An 18,931-nucleotide genomic window follows, 5' to 3' on the forward strand; every position below is an offset into this window, starting at 1 on the left:
TTAATCAGAAGTCTAACAGGACACACTGATTTTGTAGATGTACAGTCAAAGTTCCCTCAGTATTAATTCAAGCCTTAATTCACCAGGCCAGGATTAAATGAGCCAAACAAGTGCCTATTTCCTAAATAAACACATGACATACATAAACGTCCTAGTAAGCTCAATGACAAACTTGATTTTGAGGGAATAGTTTTTCCTCCTGAGACTCTGAGGTAGAACAAGCTGTCATGCCAAAGATTCTAAAAGCCAGAAGTGGCTCAAAAAAGGTATTCTCAGCCAGCAACCAAGTAAAATACAAAGTTCTTTGATTTGAGTCTAAATTCTCTTTTAAGGTATTTATAAATATTCATAAGAATTATCAAGAAGAACCGATGCTCAAGGGGATGAATTAGAGATGACTTTTACTAAACGTTTTCTAATAAATGTGGTCATCGTCACAATGCTGTGTTAGGGCATATTTTTGTTATCGGTTCGAAAATGAATCCATGTAGCCCTTATGAATTAAGTCATTTTCTTATATTTAAAAACATCTCTGCAAATACCTAAAATATATCATACTGCTTGATATTTTTGATGTAGTATTTATAAGAAATGTTGGTGAGATCATTCCCATAAATGATCAATAAGATCTGCTGTTTCAAGGTAAGTTGTTTTAAAGTTTAACCACAAGTATACAATTTATTCATTTTAACACCTGGCTGTCAATTTATATTGTTACTGATATATATTTTGTTTTTCTTGAAGTTACGCATGTACATCTCACCCTTATTGAATCTATAATTGTTAGAATGTAGTCATGGAGTCATTTCAGTATAAATGAGTATATGTCAGTGATCGAATGATGACTCCACAGAGAATCTATTTACGTTCTTGATTATCTTGTAAATTATATCTCTCTGGTAGCTCCCTAAAGAACACTAATTCAAATTCACTGCACATGGCTTCTGTCACTACAATTTCTTCCTGCAGCCAGTCATCCTAAAAAAAGTCTCCCATCCATTATTAATTTATTCTCCATTGAGCTAAAAAATCCCTCCATTCTACAACTATGTAGATGTATCTGATTAATTTTATGTCATAAAATATATAAACGTGGTTGTGCAGATACAAATTTACATTTTGAAAGATTTCCTAACTATCTAATGGACATAAGAGATGAATCAGATTAGCAAGGCTTTTTGCCTTACCTCTACCTGCTGAAAACATGAAAGCACCTGGCCCCTTTAGTAATGATTTATGACTGCCCTTCCAGCAATCATAACTAGCATGTATAATAAAGAACATTACAACAAACTTTGTGTGATTTCTGTTAGTTTATAGAGGTCAAGTGATTTCAGTATGGGTCCTCTACTCTTGGAATGGAACTTCCCTATCATGTGTAATTATATAGTTGTATAATGATATTTTTGAAATAAAGAAATGAAGGTTAATTTCTGGTGATCAATGTTTTCTTAATAGTATTATACATTAAACTGTATACCAAAGTATGGGTACACACAGGGTCTATTTCATAAAGTGAAACACTACAAAGGTCTGCATCTGAAAGGAATAAGCCTCCAAAAATCCAGCTTTAACTTCATACGGTATTAAAAGCAGCTAAATCATATCCATCAATCTAAATTCAGACAAATGTGGTAAATCATACAGAACTATTACAGCAACTATAAGTTTGGCAAATTAGTAGTTTCTTTTTTAAAAAAAGACGAGTTCTGCAAGCATGATGCATTTTAAAAACTAGAAAATGCAGTTTTTTCAATTTTCAATTACAATAAAAATATTTAAAGGTGTACTGGAAAATCTTATCAAACACAAAGTCAAAAATACCCCTAAACTGGGTGGAAAAAGACATTAATGTGCCTTGGCATTACAAGTGTTAATTAAGGTGAAGCTCACAGGGTAGAAGTAAGAGTATGTATATTTTAGGGCTGCCTTAAGCGAAACAGTAAGAATGACAGGACCCACCAGGTTCTGGTTTCTAATCCTTTTCTCTTAACACTGTTCCCCGTTCAAACATCCAGAGCTCTTAACTCCAACTCCTTTCCTACCAAAATTTGCTCGGTATAAAGGTTTTATGTAAGACATTTAAAACTTACTGGAATTTTATAATAACATGCAATTTCTTCTAGCAATATCTGCATTTTAAAAGAGAGATTGAAGCATGTAAAAAAATGCTTTGTCCTATCAAGAGAAAGATTGACTAACGGAATTTTTTTTGACTCATCGCCCTTTTGGTGCCTTTTATTGCCCATAGGTGAGGAGGGAATTAGAATAGGGTTTGAGAGATGGTCTTGGAGTCCGAAAGACCTTTATTTACAACAGGCCTCTGCCACTTGCACAGGCAAGGCAACTGCCTTAAGCACAGATCCCATTGTGAGGACTGATGAGCCTGTCTGGTCTATACTTTTTATGTAAAACTTTCTTAGGACCATGCCCAGCCCATACTAAGTGTTCACTAAATGATGGCTACTATTATTATTATTGTTTTTGCTATTATTTCTTTATATATTCTGTACTTTTTAGATTTGGAACTTCAAGTGTGCTGAAAACACTGTCGAAAGAAAACACTTAAATTGTCTAAGATGAAAGCAATCTACTAAGACTTACTGAGCTTGGCAGAACATATACATATATAGTGCTTAGAAAGTGATTCATCATTCCCTATTTGCCCTATATATAATTGAGTTATAGCTCCTAACCATACTGTAGCTCACCCAAAATTTTGGAATTATTGTATAACTTCCATCCTCTGTGCCTTAGTAAATTTTATCATAGCTGATCATCTGGGCAAAATGAAATCACTGAGTTAAGATCGTTAGGATGAGATTTCCTTAGATTTGACCAAATATGCTAGGCACGTGACAAAACTGTCAGATTATGGCCATAGAGTCAGACCCTGATAATATTAATTGGCTTTAGTTTCTCTATCTTTAATGACTGAGATATTTTTCACAAATTCCTAATCAGGGACTACACATTATTGTCTGTAGAACAAATGTATTAATCAAAAGTTCAACATGAGAAGAATTCAATAGAAATCCTAACCATTATATCTGGAAATAAGGCAGACAAATAAAACCCAAGAAAAAAAAAAATGGCAGTGGCTGGTCTTCATAATTCCAAAGGCAAATTTAGGATTAGGATTGGAGAGATTTCAGAGGTGGGAAAGTCTAGTCCTCAGGAAGAGTACCATTGGGAAAAGTACATTTCAATTTTCAGAAAAATACAGGAAAATACCAAACTTTCATTGTCTGTGGTCAGCAAAAAGCCATAACAGTCTCTAGGAGAAGAATAATTTTAAGCTTTGTGTGTCCCAGCTTGAGTCCCTCACGTGGAGTTAGACTTGGCGTTAAGTTTTACTAATAAATTCAACTCAATTGATGGCCTATCTTCCTGGCATGCACTGCTATACACTCTTGCCCTCTCTGATCCTATGGCCTTCTCTATTACAATGACAGAAACTACAGAATCATTTCTTTAAAATAAGTCCCAGTACTTGTACATAAATGTTCATAGCAGCATTATCCACGATAGTCAATAAGTAGAAAAACAACCCAAATTTCCATCAACCGATGAATGGATTAAAAAAATGTGGAATATCCATGCAATGGAATGTTTGTTATTCAACATTTAAAAAAGAATGAAGTACTAATACGTGCTACAACACAGATATTCCTGTTAAAGATTATGTTAGGGCTGGCTGGTTAGCTCAGTTGGTTAGAGTACAGCCTTATAACTCCAACTTCAGGGGTTCAGATCCCTGTACTGGCCAGCCGCAAAAAAAATAAATAAAAATAAAGATTATGTTAATTAAAAAGAAGCCAGTCATAAAAGACCGTATATTGTATTATCCCATTTATATGGAAGGTCTGGAATAAGCAAATCCATAAAGACAGAAAGTAGACAGTGATTGTCTATGGCTGGGGTGGGGGAGGGTGGTTGCAGGAGAAATGGGGAGTGACTGAAAATGAGTATAGGGTTTCTTTTGGGGGTGAGGAAAATGTTCCAAAATTGATAGTGTGATGATGGCTGCACAGCTCTGTGAATATACTAATAACCACTGAATTATACACTTTAAATGGGTGAATTGTATGGCATGTGCATTATATCTCAATAAAGCTCTCATAAAAAACTAAGTTCTAGATTTGAAATCCTATTTGTCATAGCAAAAAAGATATTTCCCCAGTGAAGACAATAATCTAATGCTTTCTCCTACTATGGAAGACTCAAGCTTAAACCCACGTACACAAAAGAAAAATGGGGTGAAAATGCCTGCAGAATTATCTGTACAGACACTTAATATTTTCCGACGATGAGTTTAAAAAAAGATCACAAAAATAAGCCCAGAAAAATGTTCAAGTCTGGGTTAACCTAAACAACTTAGATGATTTCAGTCTAATGGAAAATAATATTACGACCTAAACAGGCATATTAAGGTATTTGGAATAAGGTAAGAAATGAGAAAAACAAGGAAGACAGTTGAAAAATCAACTCCCCAAATCCATCAAATAACAGGGAAATTCCAAAGGGTATTCACCCATTCATTTATATAAAACATTTATGCACCCAGCACTGTAGAGATTAAAATATTTAAGATACTGTTCCTTACCCTTGAAGAGCTCATATTCTAGTGTGTGGGATATCAGTTAGTTCCACCATGGTAACACACCTTACACGAATGCAAAAAGACTGGGAATCATGCTCACTGCTAAAGCTAAAACTTGAGATATTTTTAGTTCTGAAATTATCACCTTGATTTACCAGGAAATTACAGGAAAAGGATCATGTGGATTTTCTTATAACCTGTAGTTACAGCAGAGAGAGTAGTACCATAACATAACCCAATATTTGGAGACAAAAGAGAATGTCATCTTTTAATTATGAAGATAATAAAAAATTAAAATGGATGAGTTTAGCTATCTGCAGAAGCCATCAATTACATAAGTAATACACACCAGGAAACCATTTCTAACTGGGCTGCTCATTGGTAAGTGGACATACCCAATTACAATCAGGTACATCAAAAGATCTTTGGTCTTCTTTCTATATATATTCTCGTTCTAGGAGGACCCTATCCTCTCCCCAGGCTTCTACCCCCTCTAAAACCGTGACGTCCTCCCTGCAAGTCATCACTCCTCAATCCAGGCTTCTCTTATACAACTCAAGATCTGTCTTTCCAACATTCTCCTGGATGTCTCCATTAGCAGGGGCTCTATGAACTGGAACTTGCTAAGCACTAAACCACAGAAGGCTGATCTATTGATCACTCATCCTCTTTAGAATTTCAGTGCCAGAAAAGAAATCTGCTTCCTCAGGTAGCATCACACAGGACCATATACTCGCTACACATCTTTTAAATGTATACCTTAATCTTACTTTGAGATGAAAGCTACAACTGAACTCCTATAATAAGATAAAGAGGGAGAAATATCTTCTCATGTGTTGATGATACACTTTTAAATGACAATCCAGGAGAGGCCTCAAGAAACAGCTGGCTTTGGCATCTAACTACATAAAAAGAAAAATTTAATAATAATTGTGATACAAGCAAAAGTTACTATCTTTGGTAAACATCCTTCAAAGTTCAATCATTTAACAGGTAAGAACTCCATATGGCAAGTTAGTGGTGCAAAGTTTGGCTGGTGGTTTAATTGAAAAGACAGATTATTCAGTAGGATATTACCACAAATTCATTATAAAGAATTTTCTGTGGTCATGGGAGATGAGTTAATACCTACCTTTGGATTTTCCAGACTAAATCATTGTGGCTTCTGGGTCTGTAGGCCAATTGTGTCAGTGCCAGAGCAGATCAAAAGCTACTTCTGGGGAAAGAAATCCAGGCTTCATGTGTAGACACCTGTTATACCTACTTCTTCTGATGTCCCCAGAAAGACAATGTCTAGGCTTCTCAACAACTTACACAGTAGAGAGCCAACTAAGCTATCTCCCTGCCTGGTTTTCAAAGTTTAGCACAGACTTGAATTTCTTTACCGAAGTGTGTTCCATATAACATTACAATTAGGCTTGCGTCAAGTAAGTATGAGCAACATGGGGCTAAACAAAGCCAGTCAGGTTTCTTTACTTCTAATCTCCTCAATGCAAATGCTAATGTAATGATGACTTTCCAGTATGGGTGATTCCAAAGCCTATCTGCCCTTGGAATCGTTTTTCTTATAGTACCTCAGAGGTACTCCACAGAACATATTTTGGGCAACAGTGACCTTTATCTTTGAAAAACTATCATCATTTCTTTGGTCATTAATGTTAAGCTTTCCACAATTACCAAAGGCCACTAGAAACAGCCACTTAAAATTTCCCTTGGTCTTTGTTATAAAGATGTTGATGAGGACACTAGCCAATAATCACATCAAGTATAACACTGGTTAAGAGTTCAGAACCGCCCGGGTTTGAATACAGGTCCCATCTCTTGCTAGCTGTATGAAGTATCCTTTATACCCTAGGCCACTGAGTCTTCTGGGAACAGCCTCTCCTTTGCAAGGTTGTTGCAAGGATTAAATAAGATTTTACATGTACTCAGAACAATTCCTATACACAGCAAGCACTCAGATGACAGCTCTGTGTTTGTTATTATTATTATTAAGCAGAGCCAGGAAAACTATGGTTTTTCTGTAGGATGCTGCATGCTTCTTTTACCTCACATTAAGAGACAGACAAATCTTTGTTTTATCTCCCTGGCTACAGGGAAGCTCAGACCAAATGTGAAGCTCAATCATATCAACTATGTTAATCCCTACTATGTTGATTGATCTATGATTTATACTGTAGGAATCTTATTGCTATGACTTTTTTTGAAATTCTTTTTGGAAAGGATTGAAAAAATCAGTATAGGAAATTTCCACATTCGGACAAATAGAAAGTCCTTGGACAAATAGAACTCGGTGTGCCTATTAAGTGGTTCTTTCTCCCCATCCACTGACCCTTTGCAAATTATTAGTTTTTCCTGGGTGCATTATGCTGGTTTTTGTTTGTCTACTTATTTATTTTTATTTTTTGGTGGCAGGCCAGTATAGGGATACAAACCCTTGATCTTGGTGTTATAACACTGTAGTCTAACCAACTGTTTTGTTTGTTTGTTTAATGATCATTTCCCATTTAAAAATTTCATATCACCTGATTCCTCCCTCTTCATCCTCCCCTGGCCTCATTCATTCAGTGACCTTCCAATTTTCTTCAGCTTCGCTTGCCTAAGACATCCTTAGTTCAGAACCTGGCCATCTTTCAGTGGACTGTTCCACTATACTTCTACCAATCTCCATGGTTTTGGCTCCCCACATAAAATTATTTTTCTCAATCTTCCCCTCCTCAAAAAACCTTCACTGTTCAACTACATATAGGATAAAATCCAAAGTCCTTTAATATGAGGCATGAAGTCCTTTAAACAGTAGTCTCCATCTACCATTCCACTACCCTCTTATTTTCCTTATTCCATGCTACACGTCACTCACTGTTCCATCAGTCCGGAAAACTCATCCTTACCCATTCTCTTAGCCTGGGAAACTCCTATTCAGTCTTCAACCTTAAACTCCCTTTGTGATGGTCTCTCCAGTCCCTCAGACAGAATCGATCATTCACCTCTGTGCCCCCAGAGCGCTTGTAACACCGGATTCTAATGAGTTGCTTATATTTGAATGTCTTTTATTAAATTTTGAGCTGTGAGGGTAAGAGCCAAAGCTTATTCATCTTCGTAGTCCCTGCAGTTTAAAAAACACATTAAGCATTCAATAACTAATGGAATTACATCCTCAGGCCTGGAAAGTAACTAAAGAAAGTTAGGACCGTAATCAATTCTACAGTAGCGGGATGGTCCGGTAATGAGGGCCAAAGGGAGGATGAGGGTCTTCATGGAAAATCTAAAAAGGGAAACTGGACTGTACGAACGTCAGCTTTTATCCAGCCTATTCTAGGGAGATGGCAGCTGTACCTGTAAGATGTGAATATTTTAATCACCAGAGGGGAGCTTCAGTTTTTCTGTAGTATGAGGCAGTCCTTATGACCATCCAATTTCCTATGCCAAGAGTCTAAGCTCACCAGAAAACAATTTGATTTTTATTCTTATTTCTAAGATATCAGATTCTGAAACACAGGACCCTGGAATAGAGTGACTCCAGTCTCTAAAAAAACATATATACCCCATCTTAATAGATCTGGTACTTGTACTTAAACCCCATGCTGTTCCCCCCCAAAAGCATTAAGGCAACCTTAATACATTTAAAACAAGGTAGTTAAGAAGAGAGACAATTAAAACAAAGGGAGAAATAGGGCTGGCCAGTTAGCTCAGCTGTCTTATACCCAAGGTCACGGGTCAGGATCCCCGTACCGGACAGCTGCAAAAAAAAAAAAAAAAGAAAGAAAGAAAGAAAGAAATTGTCACTCTGGGTTATTCATTCATTTCCATGAACTGTGTACCATAAATCAGTTCCCTCAGACTTCGATTAACTCTAGATAAATTGAAGCAAATTTGGTTATATTGGACCTGCTGGGTAGAAACCGAGCCTCTGAATCACAGTGACTCCACCCCACCCCATGTACCTGTCCTCCCTGCCTGAGTAGAGCTGAGATCGTTGACCCAATTCTTGCACAGCTTTTTAAATGCAGCGTGTGTGCCCTTCTTCGTCCTTGCCATAAAAGGTCTTGGCTGTCTGATTTTTGTGATCAAACTAGCTCCCTTTATCTAAAAAAGGCTCTGCAGTCCTTTGTTTTGGGACGTATGTCGCCAAGTGACATGAATACCTACTTTCATTAAATTTCTCATACACCACTCTTTTCCCCAAATCCAACTTTAAAAAATGTGTGAACTGTGGGAATCAGTTTCTACTAATTTCCAATGTCGTCTACTAAACATTTAACATTCATTCCATTATCCTTCCCTTTCCCCCCACCCCCTTCTCCCATTCAAGGCCATGCCTGCTCCTGTACCCTTGTGCCCTTAACCTCTCTCTCTCCCACCTCCTGTAGGGAAATGCTCCCATTATTTCCAAACTCTCCTGCCCTATTCTTCTGGCGCATTCCTCCAGCATGTGGGAAGAAATTCAGTTTTTTTAAGTAAAAAGAGAAGACCAGAATGAACACTGCATATTGTGTGAAATATTCTCAACAACCACAAATATATTTGCAAATACTTGAATGTGTAAGGAATGTCTTTGGAAGGATACACAAGAAACCAACAAAGATGGTAGCCTCCACAGCTGGAAACACCACAGCCAGGTTGGAGAAAGACTCATTTTTCTCTATATGCCTTTTTGAACCCTTTGGGTTTTGTATAATATATATGTATTCTCCATGATTAAAGAAACATTTTAATGTTCACATCTTCCAGTGTTCTACCAAACCCAGTCTTCTCCGAATGCTACACGCTCCCTAGGTAGATAAGCCTGTGCTCACTGTTTCAACTACCACTTGTGAACTGGTGACTCACAGACCTAATTAACTCTGACCCACACCTCTCCTGCAAGCTTCAAAGTTCTATTTCTCACAGACTGTCAGACATTTCCACATGCGTATCCCACCAGGACCTCAACTCAACCTCTCCTATATGCCATTCATCATCTTCCAGCCACTCAGCCCTCGGGGAAGGACCTCCATAAATACTGCTGAATTAAAGGACAGACCTGCTGCTACTCCTCCTGAATTATCAGTCCCAGTTGCAAACAGCTATCATCTCGCCATGCACCCGTCAGACCTGGGAATCATTACTTCCCTCCCGAAACCCATTGAACCACCAATCCAACAGCTGTACTCCTCCCCTGAAATATCACTCAAATCCAGCCTGTCTTCACCATTTCTAAGGCCTTATCTAAGGTCATAATCATCTCTTTCCTGGGCTCCTATTTGTGGAAAAGCAAAGTATTTCAGCCCCAAAATACACTTCTTTGACATATTTCAAGATGGCTAATTCAGGGAGACTGGAAAAACAAGATTGGCTAGAAGGCCCTTTCTTTGTGGAAAGAAATTTACATATGTAAATACAAACAGCCCCTTCATTTTGCTACTATCGATTCTTTCTGAGGACAGCTGTGAGATTACCTGAAGTATTTTCATTTGCATACAAGATGTCTCTACTCTTTCACCGGTGACAACATCTCCCCCTAGAACTTCAGAGAAACCTGGTCTTGGGCCATTGTTCTGAGGCTTGTATCTGTCCCCTCCTTTTCTCTCATGAACACTAGTGTGTAAGCTCTGTACCCCCATTGGAAATTGGGACATCACTCTCTTGTGATTCCTCCGTGGTTTGCCATCACAGCACGTTAAATAATTTTTTAAAAAAATGTTTTTTTGGTGGCCGGCTGATAGGGGGATCTGAATGCTTGATGTTAAATAATAAAGTTTGTTATGCCTTTTCTTCATATTGATCTAAATTTGTAAGCGATTTTTATTAATGAAACTTCAGGGGTGAAGAGGAAATTTTCCCTTGGCCCCTACATATGCGACCTGCTAACTTGATTTCCTTGCTCCAGTACTGCTCTTTTCAGAGAACCCTGCATACAGCTGCCCCAGTTATATATAATAAGTGTCAATGGAACGGCATTGCTCCTGGCTTACACACTTGAGTGTACTCCCTAGGCTTTACCAGGTGAGCAGGCAGAAACTCCTGGGCATGGCGCCACGCCCTTCTCGACCTGGTCTTCCTGACCTGGCCTTGCAGACCTGGCCAGCCCCATATCCTCTCATTTTTCACCTTGTTAAAAAAAAGTGACACAACTGCAGTTTGCCGAAATTACTCTCTGCTATTTCTCCCCCAACACCTCTGTTTATATTCATCCCTCAGCTGGAATGCCCACTCCTGACCCCTTCCACTTCTCTTCATCTTGGCTGTCTTCTAGCCATCATTTGAAACTCAAAGACCTCATGAAAGAGCATTGAATAAAGATGTCCTGAGGCTATGAAGACTGATCACTACTAGACCAGGGCCCAAAGTCATCAGGTCATTTACAAGGTAAAGTAATAGGATCATGATTTCCAGCTAGTTTAACTCAGTGATGTAAGTAACCAATCTAAATTTTTTTTGAATATAACCTAAATAATCTTGTGTAATCATCAGAGTAATGAAAAGAAACAAGAGAAAACTCAAATTCAGGCTGCATAAGGTCTGGTCACCCAACAATAAGACATATAAAAGGTACTAAGTAGGTACCAAGAATCCACAGAGTTCCCTGTTGTTACATAACATCTACTAACTAATAGATCTGCAACATAACCAGCGCCACTTTAGACAAGCCCAAGTACAAAATGGTGCCGCCCACCTCCTCCCCTCCCCTCCCTTCTCTATTAAAAGAAGCCTCATGGTTTCAGAGAAAATGAAACTTTCGGAGTTTCCGCATGCGCAGAACACTCCATCCCCATGACCTAACTCAATCCCCACCCCAGAATTACATCACCCAGCTCTTGGCACCAACATACCTGCATAAGCTCTGCCACCCCCACACCTGGTGTTGTCCACCATTTTCAGGGCAGCCCCAGACTGTCTGCCACTTTGAGCACAGCCCGGCAGATTCTTTTCCTTTAATAAAACTTGAGCGGTACCTGGCATCTCAGCTCACTTTCTTTCGCTAACAACTTCAACTTTAGACTTCTTAGTGAATGAAGTTAGTATTTACCTGCCTTTTACACTGATTTATTAATCAATTTGCTATTCAGGTAGTTGGATGACAGTGAGTCTTTGTCTTTCATAAAGGCTACCTTTTCATTCCTAGGATCCTACCTTGGATTTCAGAGCAAGTCTTGGTTTATTTAGACAGTGCAGAGAAAAATACATCGGGATTTGAACACTACAGATTTAAATCAGTAGACTGCAGGCTTTAGATTAAGTAAACCTTGATTTTGCAATGCTAAAGACACACGATGGGGCAAATTCTCAATATCCAACTTGTCTCTACCAAATTAAGATGAATCCAAATTATCTGTGGTAATGAAGGAGAGATATTATGCTGAAGTGAAAGATTAAAGAATTGGATATTTCATTATCACTTGTCGCCCAAACTTATGAGAGATACTTTCAGAAAAATTCAATCAGGTTTAGCTTTTGCTCAGAGCTTTAGCCTTATCTTGTGGCATAAACCAGAATCAGAGAATGCCAATGGGGGAGATACTCAGTGCCTGGGACTTAGAAAATGGATTCTTAACATTTTAAATTTGACAAAGCAATGCTTGGTGCTAATCAAGGCAGTTTGAAGAAGGGAAGTATTTTGAAAAGAGCAGGAAAGGCTTTTTTCATACAGAAGTATGAAATTAGGTTCGTAAAAGAATTTTAGTTAAAAGTACATGCACATGTGCTACAATTAAAATAAATTCAGCTTCAACTCATTTATTCATTAATGTATTCAACAAATATTTATTGAATGCTATGTACAATAACTGAAGACATGGAATTCTAAACGCAGAGATAAGACACCCCTGAGACACTTCTAAAATAGCCATCCTCTGTTTTCCTGGGGGATCGTGGGGAGCTGTTATGAATAAGAATAATAAACAGAATTTAACAACATATCTAGTCAGGAATGGAGGTCTCCAAGCCTCTGTCCTTTGCTGTTATTTGGAGATAAGTCATAGCTACAGAATCAAGGAACACAAAATACACTTAGATATAGTAAGCTCACATCCAAAGGATGAGGGCCAATCTCAATTTTAAATATGCTTTTCCATTTTCTCTAAAAGTATGCTTGTATTTGTCAGATTATATAGCCCAGTTCTGATGTGGGAAATAGCCAGTTTGGCAGGCACAGAGTGGGAATCTAATGACTTCCTGGGTTTTCTTAGGGGAAGGACAGGAAATAGCAAATTAATGGCTGCTTAAGCAGCACTGAGGTCATGAAGGCAGAGCTATGGCTCTGAAGCTCTTTGAGCAGAACTGCAAGACAGGAGAAGACGGAGCAAAAAATACCAGACAGGCTGTTTTCAGGAGGGAAGCTCTGTAGAAACATTTCTCTAGAATCTGGTAGGAGGTGAAAATGTCACAAGGTGGAAGGAGAAAGAAGGAAGCTCATCCTGACCTTCACTTACATCAACACCAGATTCTTGGGCTGGCCGGTTAGTTCAGTTGGTTAGAACGCGGTGTCATAGTCATAACAACACCAGGGTTGAAGGTCTGGATCCCCATACCGGCCAGCCTCCAAAACAAAACAAAACAAAAATACCAGATTCCTCATTTTGGAGCTCTAAGTAGCTCTGGTGTAATGTTTTTCTTTTTTTCTGAGAACAAACCATCCCATTCTTGGGGAATGGTCTTAGGTATCTTTCAGGGTAAAGTGGTTATCACTGCGCCACAAGTAGATGAACTGGTGTATTCAGGGACATTCAGTCCTTACAAACACATTATGGAGAATAGAATGACTCTTCTTTACTCTTTGGTCCAAGGTAGAATTGGCTATTTTGAGTCAGAAAAGCTGGATTTGAATTTAGTTCTACCACTGGCTGACTATGAAATCTGGGGCAAACTATTTGAAACTCTCTGAGCCTGCGTTTTCTTATCTACAGAAAGGAGACAAGCTCTTCTTTATAGAGCTGATTAAATGACCTAAAATACATTAAAATGATCTGAAAATGATAAAATGACATATAAATGATAGTTATCAGTACTCTTTACCAAAACTCTGACCTGGCCACCATGGTATGGAGAGAGAGCGGGCTAACAACAATCAAGACAGCTCTTGAACAATGGGCTAAAAAGACATATTACATAATGGCAACAATGGTACAGTAAAAAAAAAATATTTACTCCATGGTAACACCAAATTCTACTTACAATGACAATCCCAACTTTTTCTTCCTATTCGACTTTGATCCCTACAATAACTAAAGATTTAACATAAATGGATACTAATGAATATTCTCAATAAAGTGGAGGGAAATATTTTATCTACCATGGTCTTTGCTGCCAAACAATCTTACAAATATGGCCAAAGATAAAATTGTTATCAACTCTCCCCCCCCCCAAAAAAAGTTCACTATTACCTCCAGGATGGTGCTTATGTGATATCCTTGCTGTATTCTTATGTTTTCACCAAACATTTCCCTAGTACCCATTAATTATTCACACTGTGCTAGAGACTATAGGTGACACGACATGAGGAACGGTAAAGGGGCATGAAAACCAACTACAACGTATATTGAGAAGTAAAATTTAAAAAAAAAAAAGAAAGAAAATGATTAAGACTTGCCCCAAAGTCACTCACTATCTCAGAGGGAGGTGCTGGTTATGACTGATAAAAAGGCAAACTGTCAAGGAGTTCTCTGAGAAAATTCCAAAGTGTTCTGGGAATACCTGTATAGGCAAAAGATAAATTATTTTAACTGCAGGAGATCTAGGAGGGTTCTGCAGGGAAGTTATTTTGAGCAAGGTCATGGAGAATAGGTAGGACTTCTCTGTCAGATGTGGCAGTGAAGGGTTGGGAGGTAGCAGCTAGGCTGAGAAGCAAGCTTGAGCTTGACCCAGAAAGTGGATGAAAGCAGGATGTATTCAGAAATACTAGCTACAACAGCACAGATAGAACACAGAGAATTCAAAAGAAGATAAAGCTGAAAAAGCAGGTCAAGAGAAAACTGTGGAAGGTTTTGAATGGCCAGCTAAGAAGCTAGATTTTTTTTTTTCCATATGCAGAAATCCGATGAAGAAAGATTGCCATGATGGGTCTTGATTCTGGAAAGATGTACAAGTGGAGTCAGTATGGAGGATTTATTGGGGGGTGGGAAAGGGAAGCCAACCAGATAAGGAGCTAGGGCCATAGGTCAGAAGTATTAAGAGCTAGAAGGCGGGCAGTGGCAGCAGAAAGCAATGGATGAATGGCAGTTTGCTTTTTCATCTCGAAGTGACATACTCCCTAAGGGCACTAGTCTCAGACACTGTGTTGCTTAGATTGAGAGGTCTTGGTGCCTTGGGCTAAACCAAAGAGATGAAAGTACCCAAGTCCCAGAAATTTGAGCAATTTCTTTTTAAAGACTTGCCTGGTGGCATTTGTCTGAAGAAGGCTCACTGTAAGTTAGAAGTGATCATGTGCAAAGGTTTTTTAAACCAAGGGACCTGTGATATAATAAATGTAATACAAAAGCAAAAGTCCAATGATTTGCATTATCCTGACATCACAATACCCCAGATTTACAGATCTTTGCCCTCTGTGTAGTCACTGTGGATTTTCTTTAGCTTTTTTTTTCTTCTGGAATGTCTGCTATTTTTACGTGAACATTATTTATAGGTGGGGGCTGACAATTGGCATTGTCTCGCTAATCTGCTATGATGGTGAGCTAAGTGATGATTTCTGCATTTGATGATAGAAAATAAGATGAAATCATTTGTTCCCAAATATAACCAAGCCAATGAACCTACTTTCTTAAATGTTTGAGATAGATAATATGGCCAAACACATGTAAAAATCATATAATCCTAAAATTAAATGACCTGCTTTGTTCTTAAAGTCTATTCTAAAATGTAAAATCAAAGCCTCTGAAACACATGCAACAAATCAAATACCACCATCAGTATTAATTCCTTCACACCTAAAATATGAGCTCTTAATCATACTATGGCATTCATTTTTTTTTCTTTTGGATAACAAAAAAAGAGAATCTGCAAATGGAGCTAAACAGAGTATTTTAGAAAACATTTAGACATAAAATGACTCTAAATGAAGATACCTGGCACTTTTCTATGTGTGCAATTGTATGCACTCTGCATACCAATGACAAAGCTACAAAGAAAACTCACCTGTTTTCTTCCTCAAGATCTGCTAGGATTCTCTCTAGCTCCCCTCTTTCCTCACTCTCTAAGGAAATCAAGATCTGGGCAGGACTACGAGGCTGGCTCAGGGGGGAGTCCTGGTTCAAACTTTGGCAGTAATGCTGGATTAACAAATGTTCATCATCTCTGGAAAATAAAATCAAAGGTTTTGGTTTTTTCCCCCCCTTATTTTGCTTTGGGGGTCAGGGACTCGGGTGTGTATTTGAAATTAAAAACATTTATTTGTTCTTAACAATTAATTAGACCTTTTTTCCTGCTTCTAGAGACCTTTTGAGGTTGTGGTCTACCATTCCATTGGTGTCAATTCAAGGTGCAAATAAAATCGATTGGCCTATTTACATGGATAAATTTAATAGCAGAATTACAGAAATACTGGGACTCTATGTCAACCATTTAGCCAATAGTTAAGAAATATTTAAAGACATAATAATGGCTGTATAATGCTTTTGCTATCAAGGCTGTCAAGAAAATCTGTTCACTAACCCACGCTATTGCTGATACCAACTAGAAAGAAACTGCAGCCCTTAAAATAATGAATACTTTTCTTAAATGGAAGGCAAAGTAACCAAAAAGCGTTGCTTTGGCAAGCCAGTTTTAACTTATAAAAGTCATAGAGACAGGACGGTAACTATAATTAAACTGTAGATAGATGGTTGTTTTATTCAATTACTGTTCAGATAGAAAAACAAAAACTGAGGGAAAAAAAGCCATTAAGGTCACTGTTTAAAAGAAGACTGAACAACTCTTTCCTCAGAGCAGGCTTTAAGGACTAATCCTGGGGAAAAAGAAGGCAAAAAGGCTCATATTTTAAGAGTAGCTGCAAAATTTCCTGGAAAGTAGGAACTCTCTAATACACAGGAGAAATTATTTTCTGAACATATTGCTCCAAGCCCTTGAAAAGCCTATTTACCTCTAAGTTATAAGAACTTTATCCTGTTCTTAATGAGAGGCTAAAGCTCTTTGTTTCTGGTTAGATATCATTAAGATAATACATTAATATTCCCCTCTCCACACCCACTAAACTTTAAATTGAAAAACATCAGATATTTAGGAAAAAGTTGGCTGATTTAAATTATTTTGATCCATCAAGCCAGAGAACTGGTCGAGATGTGAAAAGTTGGCTAAAAATAATTATTGGGTGCTAAAAACAAACACTTCACTTAGTCAACCAATCCCCCAAACTACTTTCCTAAACCTGTCCCTAAAATACCATGATTTTTACCATTCAACATTGAGTCAAAATGGGTTTATGTCTTCAGAAAGAGGTACAGCTAAATTTGTTTAAAAAATAAAACAAAAGCAGTTTTACCACCTATCTAATTTATTATTCTTCTTCCCAAATCCTGAATTTTATGGCTAGAACTTCCCATGTTTAATTATAACATATAGTTGTAATTAATCTTTTTCTTACTGTTCTCTTAGGCAGTCAATGAATGGCAGCCACTGTTATATAGACACAACTTGAATTAATTTGAATGCGCTAGAGCTTCTAATAACAAAAGCAGTGAGCCAAAGAAGCAAATCATTCCAGCCATTTACATTTGGTTGATTCTTTGGTCACAATTTTTCTGTCAAAGTATTTTGTATATTAATACCATTAATACTTTTCCCCATAGCTAAGAAGGAGAACGCATCACAGTTATGCTTGGGAAAAGGTTGTTTATTTGTTTGTCTGAAGCAACTAAGTCATACACAAATGACCGAGTTGACTTGATAATTCATTGTTATCTTAACCGCCTCTATGGACCAGATGAGACAATTTATTCTCATGTCTTCAATAGCTAGTTATATATAAATGCCACTATGATACTATTTCCCTCAGCCTAATTCTTGTGAAGGCTCTCTTCTCATCTGAGCATGACTTTGGGTTGCCACACCAACCATATATGACAAATTTACCATTCTTCCCTTTGTCTATATTCCCCATGACAAGATGGCAAGACGTTCATAACTTATCAAACTAAAAGCATCATTTTACTTTGACTAGATTTCTTCTGTCTAAATTATTTATTCCGTTGGCAGATCCTGATTTTTTTCCTTCATATCTGCTTTATAACCTGCTCTGTCCACTCCAGGCCCTAGTCATCATTTACTTGGCTCACGGCAATGTTCCTCTGTGCTCCATATTGTGAACAGTGCTCCTACTCTACAATGAAACCTCTGTTTCCCTGTGTTCTCTGCCAGTTTTAGCACCACTCTATCTCCTTCCTTAAAGTTTAACTGGGCTGGCTTATCATCTCACTAATAAATTGAGACCTGATTTTGTACTCCCTCCTCTGGAAACCCTTCACAAGAATGCCTCGCTTTATTTAGCTTGTGAAGATACTAAATCACAAAAATCTACTTCTTTGGATTTCTGAAGGAAAACGTCCAACCAATCCAACTTATGGGAATAGCAAGGCTATACCAAGATCACTTTTCCACTCCCCATGAGTGGAGAAAATATTACCAAGCCATCGCTTAAATTAATATCCTATCTGGCAGGTTTGGTCAAAGATAAACCATTTAATGTAAGTACTTGGGACTCTGCAATTTGTATTAAATATGGTATTAAATAACTTAAAATAGGAATAAGGCAAACTACTTTTGCATCTCTAAAATATCAATAATTTTAGAATTTGGATGAGCTCATTCTGTGCCAGGCTGTTAAAAGTTAAAGAAAAAAAGTAAATGAATGGGGGCCTTGAAAGATCAAATGAATATGTTGCTAATTCCTATGTCCTGTGCTATCCTACCTCTAAATCCCTCATAGCAATTTCATTGTCAGGAACATTTCGTAGAAAGAGATGGGATACTTACATGCTCTCATTAGGAGAGATGCTATCATTTAGATAAGATCCATTGCTGTTTTCCATTTCTGCTAGCCTGATAAAAAACGTAAAAGCTCATTAAAAGTTATGTGACTTCTTAGAATCTATTCAAGACCTAATCGAACATTCCTGAAAACTAAAGAATAAATCATGGCAAGAGGAGAAAGGAATCCTTCAAATTAAAGAATGTGTGTGTTGGCTTAACCATTTGAGGCAGTGTGTGGTAGGTGACAGCTAGTTAGTAGCTTTACATTCACGATACAAATTCTAAAGGAAGTGGTATTTTGTTTGTTTCCCACAGATCGATCTTCCTTTCACTGTGAACAGGTCTTTGTTTTCAGAAGAAAAGCTTCCCTAACAACAAATGCACTCCATA

The 18,931-nt window shown here is 37.7% G+C and overlaps 1 protein-coding gene across 2 annotated transcripts in view; it reads right to left on the reverse strand.

Moving 5' to 3' along the window:
• Positions 1–18,931, reverse strand: part of DMD (dystrophin) — a 2,107,999-nt gene that overhangs the window by 35,557 nt on the left and 2,053,511 nt on the right. For both annotated transcript variants that reach the window (XM_063083086.1, XM_063083084.1), the window contains 2 exons: positions 18,545–18,610; positions 15,713–15,871 (listed from right to left, as the gene is read on the reverse strand). In XM_063083086.1, coding sequence (XP_062939156.1) covers positions 15,713–15,871; positions 18,545–18,610 — 225 coding nt within the window. The remainder of the gene's footprint in view (positions 1–15,712; positions 15,872–18,544; positions 18,611–18,931) is intronic.

Source organism: Cynocephalus volans, chromosome X (genome assembly GCF_027409185.1).
Source record: "Cynocephalus volans isolate mCynVol1 chromosome X, mCynVol1.pri, whole genome shotgun sequence".
Taxonomy (NCBI): Eukaryota; Metazoa; Chordata; class Mammalia; order Dermoptera; family Cynocephalidae; genus Cynocephalus; species Cynocephalus volans.